General features: G+C 44.2%; 1 protein-coding gene across 1 annotated transcript; it reads right to left on the bottom strand.

Moving 5' to 3' along the window:
• Window positions 1–338: 338 nt before the first annotated feature.
• Window positions 339–9,556, bottom strand: VPS18 (VPS18 core subunit of CORVET and HOPS complexes). The gene is made up of 5 exons (XM_005522477.3): window positions 9,425–9,556; window positions 6,401–6,542; window positions 6,123–6,214; window positions 3,556–5,426; window positions 339–2,840 (listed from the first exon to the last, which is right to left on the bottom strand). The coding sequence occupies exons 1-5, from the start codon at window positions 9,513–9,515 to the stop codon at window positions 2,112–2,114; spliced, it is 2,925 nt and encodes a 974-aa protein (XP_005522534.2). The 5' UTR covers window positions 9,516–9,556; the 3' UTR covers window positions 339–2,111.
• Between the last annotated feature and the right edge of the window lie 479 nt (window positions 9,557–10,035).

Raw genomic sequence — 10,035 nt, 5'->3', positions numbered from 1 at the left:
ACAAGCAGATCACTCTGCAAATGTCTATTTCGTGATGCCACTTCTCTAGCACAAACAGGAAAAGAATGGAGGACTACAGTCATTCTAATATACCAGGAAAGCATCCTGTAGAAGCCCAAAAGATTCAAGGAACAAGTATTAAGAACATGTCAAAATAATTTGAAATTACCCCTACATCAGAATGAGCTGATACCCATGTTCTGCCAAAGGGCACAAAAATAGCCACACACCTTTGACCAGAAACTGGTTTGGGTGGGAAACTACTGTTGCTTTATAACAACACATACAACCTTAAATATCACACTGCTTACAGGAAAAGATGATGATTTACAGGAGTGGCCAGTTATAACAAGTTTAATGGTAAACTTCAAAGGACATCACATTTCATTTTCATCACAAATTCTTCTGCCAGACCCACCAGCTTATTCGCTTATTAAAGCAAAAGGCTATGCAGAGCCAAAGAAAACTACAGCATGTGGGTTTTCTGAACCACCGCTTAATGGAGCCACTGACACAGTGCTCTCTGACAAGCCAGCAAACACACACCACCAGGTGGTGAATGGGACTGCCTATCCCACGGCTCCATCAAAGAAAAGAAGATCCTGAAACCTCAGGTCTTCCTACTTTCATTTCTGTTTTTTATTACTCGTGTCATTTTATGCAGATAAAATTCATTCATTCCAGGCTGATGCTCCCAAAAAAAGCATAGATGTTCTTCTGATGTTCTGAACTCAGATCCTTGAGGAAACCAATACATATTCTCCTAAAATAGCACAAAGACCCATTTCTACAACCCTACAAACAGGGTAAGTGGTTAGGAGATTGAGAGGTATTCAAGACAAACACGCATATTCATGTGAAAGAACTGGGGTGTTTTTTCAGAAGATACTATTTTCTATTGCCTTAATTACAAGAATTGTTTTTTCTTTTAGAACATTCAATTATTCTGTCAATTACTACCTTTGTGATTCAGTCCCAAACAGCAAAACCTAACTAAAATTTTATTTTCTTAACAAGGAACAAGGAGCCCTTGCTAAACTGCTAACAAAATTTTTTTTTTCTTCTCTCACTCACAATGCAGTGATGGCTACCTTTTGAGAAAAATTTTCCAAATTGAAGCAATAGATAAAAGCATTGACTTGCAGCCATCTCCAAAAAGTGGAAGGCAAAAGACTGTTTAGGCACAAGGTACTAGCTTCAAAGGGCAAAGCAAATTTCACACCAACAGAACTTTTCTGTAGACTACCCTTGAGCAATCCTCTGACTAGATCTCGAGTCTGATGCTAAGGTGCAGCTTGAAGACAAGTGTCAACTGAAACTTTACTACTGCATCTACCAGTTTTGTTTTGGGGTGAAGACAAAACCAAGACTCACTGTACAAAGGCAGTCATAGTAGAAAAAGGATGGAAAGAGGAAGGGGTGAACAGGCATTTCAAGAAACAGTACCTACAGAAAATCCAAATGTGTGTGGTCTTGTGCATAAAGCTTGTGAGAATTATACATCTTGAATTGCAGACAAATTACTTTAGTGTATTATGAGATACTCCTGCTTGAAATTTATGCACATTCTTGTATCACATTGTGTAGAAACATGTATTTGTATAGCATGATGCTTACAAAATATAAATATGGAGGAGCTTCTGTCCTTTCATGTTCTTTCTATGTGGTTACAGATTCTCAACAAAAATTCTAGCTTTGAAAGTGATGAATGAAGACTACACTGCTTAGTGGCCTTCACTACTTTTCTATTCCAGCTCATCTTCACCAAAACAAGTACCACACAACAGGGCAGAAAAAACACAGGCTGTTCCCAATTCCTTCTGGACAACAAGGCACTCCATTTAGCTTCACACAGAGAACCTCAGTAGTACTGCAAGCAGAAACATCTGCTAAATATATTCCAGTAGGTTAGCTCTAAGTATTGTTAAAGTTCTTAAACAGCCATAGCTATATCTCCCCATTTTTCAAGACTAGTTCTCCCTAACCCTGGTAAAAATACTCCACTACCCTTTGTTTACAGTTGCACAGAAGTCACTGTGTTCTTGCTCCTGGAGGTTATATTCCCACCACAGAAGCTTCATAATTTGTTTGACAGTTGAAGATTAGAAAAACTACAGCCAGCTTTGCATCTCCTCTTCATACTTTTGGGGATCAATAAAAGGCTTGTCAATGGAGCGGATCATCAGCTCACCACAGTACACACATTCAGCTGCCACAATATCATCAATGTCAGCTTTGATCTGTTCCCGGCTCTGCTGCCCCTTCCCCAAGCTAATGGTGTCTGTGTCCTTGGGACGATGGTGGCTCTTGGATGGCTGGCTGGTAGTTGCCAGCTTCTTCTGAAGATCTTCAAGTTTTGCCTGCTTATAGGCAGGAAGGTTTGGGAAAACTGCTTGCAGGAGACAGTCATAGTGAAACATGTGACCACACAGGAAAAGGTAAAAAGGGCGGTTTAGAAGTGGAAAGTCACAAGCAGCACATTTTTCCTGAGGCTCCACAGAGCCATACTTATTTCTCATTTCCTGGATGTCCTCTCGGATCCTCTTGGCACTTTGTGTGGCTTCCTCCATCTCCCTTTTCAGTTCCTCAATGTGCTTGTTGTAATCCTCCAAGGAGTTACAGATTGCCTCCTTGAAATGATCAATAGTTACAAAATCTGGAAAGAATGGCAGCACATCTTCAATCTTCAGCAGAGCACAGCTGGAGAGGCAGGCCATTGCCTTCTTGACATCCTTCTCTTCCTGAACAACATGGCGAGCGATCTTCAACCACAGCTTCTTCCGGAGTTCCTCATCATCTTCAGGAAGATCTGCACAGGACTTGGCAAGATCAACATCTACCTAAAAGTTGGACAGACAAGGAAACAGAGTTAAGCTTCTCTCTTTGTTTATCCACCATTCAACTTCAAAGCCTGCTGTCCATTTGAAGAGGCATTTAGAAAACCTCTCTTGTTATTTCACTGCCTAGGACTGCACTACTGGCCTGCTCCTTGTTTCCATGTCAGACACCTCTCCTCTGCACCAATACTCCTTACTGAAGATCGGCTTGCTCCCCAACAGTGAGCAAAGGCCAGCACAGAAAGTGTAAATTCGTGTTACAGTATCTTTACTGGCCCCACTTTTCAGCAAAGACACAGGAATTCCAACAGGAAAAAAATCCAGCATCTCCCTGAAGGTCAGACTAAGCTGACAAAGGCTTCTGTTATAATTACCAAAGCGAGGACTAGGAAGTAATTAGAATCCTTAACAATAGCTGTACAAACCTTACATAAATGCTGGTCTGTTAAAGGTATTTTATGTCAGAGACTGAGACAGACAGTACTCCTTGTACTTTCCATGCCCTCACCCTCAGTTATAGTTTGTCAGTCAGCTGCCTACTCTAAACAGTTGTCAAAGCACAGAAAAATGTTAACAGAGCCAGGTCTTCCTTCCAAGCCTCAGCTACACAGCTTTGATACCAGCGAGTCTGTCCAGTTCCTCTCAATGCTCTGCTGTTCAAGGTAACTTGAATAAGCTACGTTCCTGTGTACCACAACATGCACAGACACACGCATACCTGTAAGGCAAGATCCACAGCCTCCTCATATAATTCCATCACTTTGTAAATGTGGACACATGCACGGTGGTGCCCGTGCTCTGCACACAGGCGCAGTGCATACTTCAGGTCATAGTGGATTCTGTTTGGGTTGGTTCCTGCTTGCTCCAGGTATGACAGCAGCGAGTCCGGCCGACACAAAGCATAAAGAGACAACAGGTAGTTGTGAATGGCTTGCTGGGTTTCCTCCAACTGGTAGACACAGAACTCCATATATCTAATGGCTTCATTGATCTGCTGGGTGCTGGCACTCTGGCTGTAGTTTACAAGGGCTGGAATGAGGTTCCTGGCATCCAGTCTAGAGCCCATAGAAATCCAAGCGTCAACTACCTTCTTGGGGATATGCTGGATGAGAACCGGAGAGAACTTGTAGAAGAGCTTCTCATCTCTGTGCCTGGACAACACGTTTAGAGCCTCATCGTACTCGTCATGCTGGCAGTGGTGAGCTACTACACGCTCATAATCCTGCATGATGACTGCAAAGTAGACCATGTGCTCTGTGTCACCATGGCTCGCCAACAGCTCATAAATTGATGCCCGGTTATTAAAAAGACAGTCTTTGTTTTTAGGACTGCTCAGGAAAGTGCGGAACTTCTCCCGTGTATCCAAATAGAGATTTCGCTGTGAGGGATCTCCTTGCAACATACCCAGCCAGTTCAGATACAGCTCTGTCAACCACGTGGTCAGCAGAGTGGTCTGTGTCTTCTCTGAAGGCTTTAGGTTACTCAGCTTCTTAATCAGAAACTCCATCAGGGCCTCTTCTTGCTTGGCTTCTATGAACTTCAGAGCAATTTCCTCAAAGTAGTTCTGGGTCAGTGCGTAACATTTGGCACTGTCCAGATACCTCTTGTTTTGGAAGCAGTGCTCTGCCTCTTTGGCCAACACTATGTCAAGACACTCTGGACGGTCCTTACAATACTCTTTTGCTAAATCAAATTTGTTCATATTCATATACATCTTCCACACGTCTCTAGATTCCCGTTGGACATGATAGCGGAAGACTACCTTCTCAGTGTGGATCCATATCTGCTGGACTGTGGGATCTTTAATCATGCGTGTCAGCAAGCCAAATTTCTCCAGGAACAGATCCTGAAAAACAACCTGTCCATTCAGAGTGCAGACAGCCTTCACTCGGTCAGACAGCAGCAACAGGAAGTGGAACTGGGTAAGTACAATGGAAATTGGCTTGTTTACAGTTATGTCAATATCAGGCGGATAAACCCAGACCTGTTCATCACTCAGAATCGAATCAGGACGACTATAATCCAGTGTACCATATAAAACACCATTTCCCATCATCCAGGCAAAGGAGCGTGGGTTGGAACGCAGTTTTGGAGTGTAAAAGGCTATCTCGCTGAAGCCCAAGTTGGCTGGAAACTCCCGAAAACTGGGCAGATGGTCAGCATGCACAGCAAATATGGAGCTGAAGCCCTGCTGCTCTGTCCCTTCAGGCACTTTGCCAACAAACTGGAAGAGTCTCTTCCTAGTGGTGGCTATAATAAAAAATTTCCCTTCTATCCCTCGTTCAATTTCCAAGCAGCAGACTGGGGCAGGTCCAGATTCCTCCTCCAGAGTGTAGACTTGTCGGAAGTACTGGTCAGGGTTAGTGCTGAAGAGGCTTCCTTCGCTGACAGAGATTTCAGCTTCATAGATCTGCCCCTGGGATGTCCCCACCAGGATAGGCCCTGTGTTGGTTTCTGAACCAAGAAATTTGTTCCAGCCCACACTTTCAATCAAGTGTCCTTTCCAGCGGGAGAGCGCCCGCACTTTCTGAACACTTCTGTTCAGGTAAAGGCATTCACTGGTGTTCAGAGCAATCAGGAGATGAGAGCCTGCCAACAGCAGAGGGGTATGGGAGGGAGAAGGAGAGAACAAATCAAGACTGTGCCTAAGCAAGCCAAATTCTTGCAGCTTCTTAATCCTAACATTTGATAAGTTCCAATATCAACATACGTAATCCAAGACTTTCCCAGGCATTCATGGGAATGCGGGGGATTTCCATGCTGGATCAGAACAGTAGCCCATATGTTGCAACGCCAAATAACTGGTACCAGACGCTTTAGCAAGAAGGTATTCTATTTCGATAAATGTTCTAAGGATAAACACTTCCCAGACTTCCCTCCTATCCCTGGCAATTGGTGAGAGATGTGAGCATCTCTTTCCAAACTTCTGTTTAGCTGTTTAAAATCAGTCTACGCTACAGTGAACTGCAGATGTTTTATGGCCCGTTTTAAAAATTCTTTATATAAACCACACAGCAGAGAGTGACATTTCCTTTGGTTTTAGCAGCCTTGCTCAGAACAGCCTAATTGCATGTGTTTATTCCAGAGTTCAAAAACAGAACAGAGGCACAACAAACCCATGCTTTACTAATAACAAAAGGGCAAATCAGTGGACAGGGACACTGGGAAAGAGTCTGGCTCATGGAAGGTTGACCTCCTTATGTACAAAGCAGAAAGAGAACTCCTTCACCAGCATTTGTTCTGCTCTGTCCACTGTCTGTAAATATCCACAACCCACTGCCTCACCTGTGTGGTCCAAAAACATTTTGTAGACTTTGGCTTCATCTTTGCGTCCCAGCTCTACCTGATTAGGTTCATCTGGCTTCCCAAGATCAATCCTGCAAAGAGAAACCATGAAAGCAGGCTGCCAACAAAAGTCCACATACGTGGAACCCCTCACCTGTTTTCTATATTGGGCTCGTGACTTTTAATCCAGTTTGCAAATGTAAGCTCCCTAACAACTTAAGGAAAAAAAAGAAAGTGGGGAAAAACAAACAATAACTTCAGGATTCTGGCAGCATTACCTGAGAAGGGTGTCTTTCCCAAGGCTCATACAGAGCTGGTTAGAGGAGACCACTAAGCTGTTAATTTTCTCTGGAGGAGTAAAATCAATCCTCTGCTTGTTAAATATTGGCGTTTCCTTCTCCAGTCGTGCATTGACATATCCTGGAGGAAGAACATAAACACTTAGAAACTAAAAAGACAAAACCCTACAACAACAACAACCCCAAACTACATCAAAATCCAGTCTATAAGACTAAAAGGATCATGTCCTGCTCCAAGTTTTACTGGAAAGGAAGTATGCTCCATGGAGCAGGAACACAGAGAAAAAAAAAAAATCTCTAATTCCAGCCCTACTGGTGTTTAAAAAGTAGTAGTGGAAAGTGGTAGTGGAAAGTAGCCTGCTATTAGTAGCCAAATCCTTTAATTGTCTATTCCACCAATGCTTTCTCCCTGCTTCTGCCTCACCTCTAGACCAGCTGCAGGATCCTTAAAATACACTTTTTCCAGAAGAAAGATGCACATGCAGGAAGAGACAAAGCAACCACAACTTGAGTAGGCAGTCTTTTGCTCAGCATGTGCTTTTTTCTTACACACTGATCCACACCTTACACTACCCATTTATACAAGTGTGCATTCCTCTATTTCCAGTTAAGTAGAACTGATGTTCTTCTTTTCAGATAAGGGAGCTGCAATGCCACAGTTTAAATTTGCTGGTATGAACTGCAGTTCAAAACACGTACATAAAGCTCCCAAGGTGCAGATTCACATATCACAGCTAACCAATAAATACATATTTTTATATATCGCTATAAAAGGGAAGGGTTACTCTGAAAAATCCACATGTTATCAGATTATCAAGTCACATTCATCCAGGTAATCTGAAATTTTTTTCAGACTGTCACCTGGCAAAGCAAGGCTGACTCAGCAAAGAAACTGAAATGCAGGTAGGAAAGAGAAGGGAACAAATAGCACCTATACAGAGGTAAGGGTTTAGAGTTAAGGAGAAACTGTTTATGGTTTAATTCAGTCATAGTTCAAGCCAAAGTATTGGATTCCAGCATTCTTGACTCTTTAGGCCTGTATCCATTATATTAATAGCACCCATAGGATCATCACCATTAATATGAGGATTTTAGCTATTGTCCCTAACAGAAGAAATATGAACTTCCTTAATATACAGTTCTCTATACAAAGGAGATGTCTATTTTATTACATTAATTCCTTTCAAACAGTCTCATCCCTCATCTTATCCCGTGTCCCTCTTCTGTTTAAGGCAGATTCTACTGCAGCGTTTCCCACCCTGATTTCTGGGCAAAGCTACATATTTCCTCAGACCTTCTAATCTGTCCAAAGATCTAAGATCACTAGTATGGTCAAGTCTAGTGGGTTAAAGTAGGCTTTTCAAAGCCAGAGCTAAAGTACTCGAAGCCACACAATGCAGCAGGACTTTAGGTTGGATACAAAGTCACTGCTTGTTTATCTACAACTTTGAGAAACATCACCTGCAGTTTAATAAGCACAGGGAACATCTCCCTGAAACTGAGGAATGTTTCAAAGTCTTCCAAAATTGCAAACCTAACCTTAAAGACTGCTTTCAGGAAGTTAACTATTGTATCTTTTTACAAAATAAATTTATTTAAACTTCAGATTGCCCACAACTTTTACCAACCCAAATTTTATTAAAACTTGCCTGTGTGGCCTGATTTAAGAATAACTGAAATCCTGATTAGACTGTGCCTTTGCAATTAAGCAGTTTCCTGAACTTCCTCTGCCAATATCAACTGTAAGCAAACAGGCAGATTTCTCAATTCTAGGACAGCCATGACTGAAGACAGTGTTGCAGCAGTCAAGAAGAAAAGCTGAGTCCTAGAAAATTTATTTTCAGTGACACAACTTGTCCCAGTACTGTTTTGCACAACACCTACTCAGGCCATTTATTCTTTATCTAACGCCACACAAAGAAATACCATGCATGACAAAACAAACAAGGGGAACATACCTATTTCAGTACCTAGACTCAGAGTAACTCTATCAGTGTATTCATACTCCATAATATACATAGCATGACAGAATTTATCAATTCTTAGTATATATAGGAACCTCGCAACCTGGTTTCCCCAAAGGCTACCAGTGGGCAACACTATACAAGGAAAAAAACTTGAAATAATGTGTCCAGGTATTTCCAAACTTTTAACTCAAAAACGCAGCTCTGCATAGCAGCTGGTACTACCATGACAACACCAGGTGGAACAGAGTTCTCTCATAACCTACATTTCTCTGCCACACTCAAAAAATATTGAGAGATGACATCTAGTAGAAAATGGTTATTGAACCTAATAAAGCTTGAATCTATCACGGAATAATAATGGAATAAATTCCTCAGACATGAAAGAAAAAACGGACTAGTCATCACACTATTACTTTACACTGAAGGGACACCTCCCTGCACACTACAGTGTACCAAAGCCTCACATGCCTTGACAGAAAAGTGTAGTAGTGATACAGACTGCTTTGTTGGTCACATGTCAGCCTAGAAGAACCACGCTAGAGAAACGAAGTCTTTGGTAAACTGCGCCTGGGTTAGGAAAGGAACTCCATGCAGGAACAGCTGCGCACACATCCATAACCCGGTAAAGCATGGCTTCCTCAGAGAGGAGCAGAAAGAAGAAGCAAGGTGACGATGAGATGTTCTCAACCCGCTACCACTGAGCTGCTCAGGGCTGAGGTGTGGTTGGTGGTAACTTGTGACCACACAGGCACTGCGACTCTTCACGCACCCGCGTTTGCCCCGCGCAGCGCCTCAGGCCAGAGCCTCCCACACACAGGCAGCACCACTCTGCTGAGCCAGGAATCAAGCGCTCCCTGTCTCTAAACACTTCCCACAGCAAGCCGTGGAAAATCCAGCCGCAGCCGTGTCACACACACGGTGACACACCTCTTCCAGGCTGCACAGCCTGGCATGCCCTGCTCCCCACCCGGAGCTGCCGCCTCGCCTCCCCTCTCAGCAGGAAGGCCGCACACGGGAGGCCCCGGCGCACACATACCGGAGTGCGGGATGCCCACGCTGGCGCGGCTGTGCTGCACGGAGACGGAGCGGTGCAGGGAGTCCTCGTACTCGTCCAGGATGGAGGCCATGGCCCAGCGCGGCCCGGGCGCGGCGCGCTCAGCTGACCCGCCTCCAGTGCGCATGCGCGGCGGCGGGCCCGGCCCGGTGGGAGGAGCCGCTCCCTCACGGCGATGGCGATGGCGATGGCGATGGCGATGGCGATGGCGATGGCGATGGCGATGGCGATGGCGATGGCGATGGCGATGGCGCTGGTGGATTCGAGTCCCTCACACTCCCGTGCCCGGTGATTCCCCCTTGCTGCCAGGCCTTGGGGTCCGCGCGGTGCCCGCTCGCTGCCGCCGATACCGAAAGGCTTATGCTGAAAGAAAGGGCTCACTCGGATGAACAAAGTCAGCATTTTTGTCAGTAATAACCAGAAGTTCGTCTAGGCGGGTTGTACTCTCTGGTTTTGTTGCCGAATATAACAAGATAGGACCATGCCAAACATGAAAACTTGGATTTGCCGCCAAAGAGGGCTAAATAGAGGTAGGGTACTATCCCACACGACCACTAGAGACCCCTAAAAAGACCACTAGAGACCCCTTCCCT

The sequence above is a fragment of the Pseudopodoces humilis genome, chromosome 7 (assembly GCF_049639895.1).
Source record: "Pseudopodoces humilis isolate 2021_Gansu_Grassland_sample_001 chromosome 7, ASM4963989v1, whole genome shotgun sequence".
NCBI classification, from domain to species: Eukaryota; Metazoa; Chordata; class Aves; order Passeriformes; family Paridae; genus Pseudopodoces; species Pseudopodoces humilis.
The sequence above is the reverse complement of the archived record's forward strand: the minus strand, read 5'-3'. Positions and strand labels throughout refer to the sequence as shown.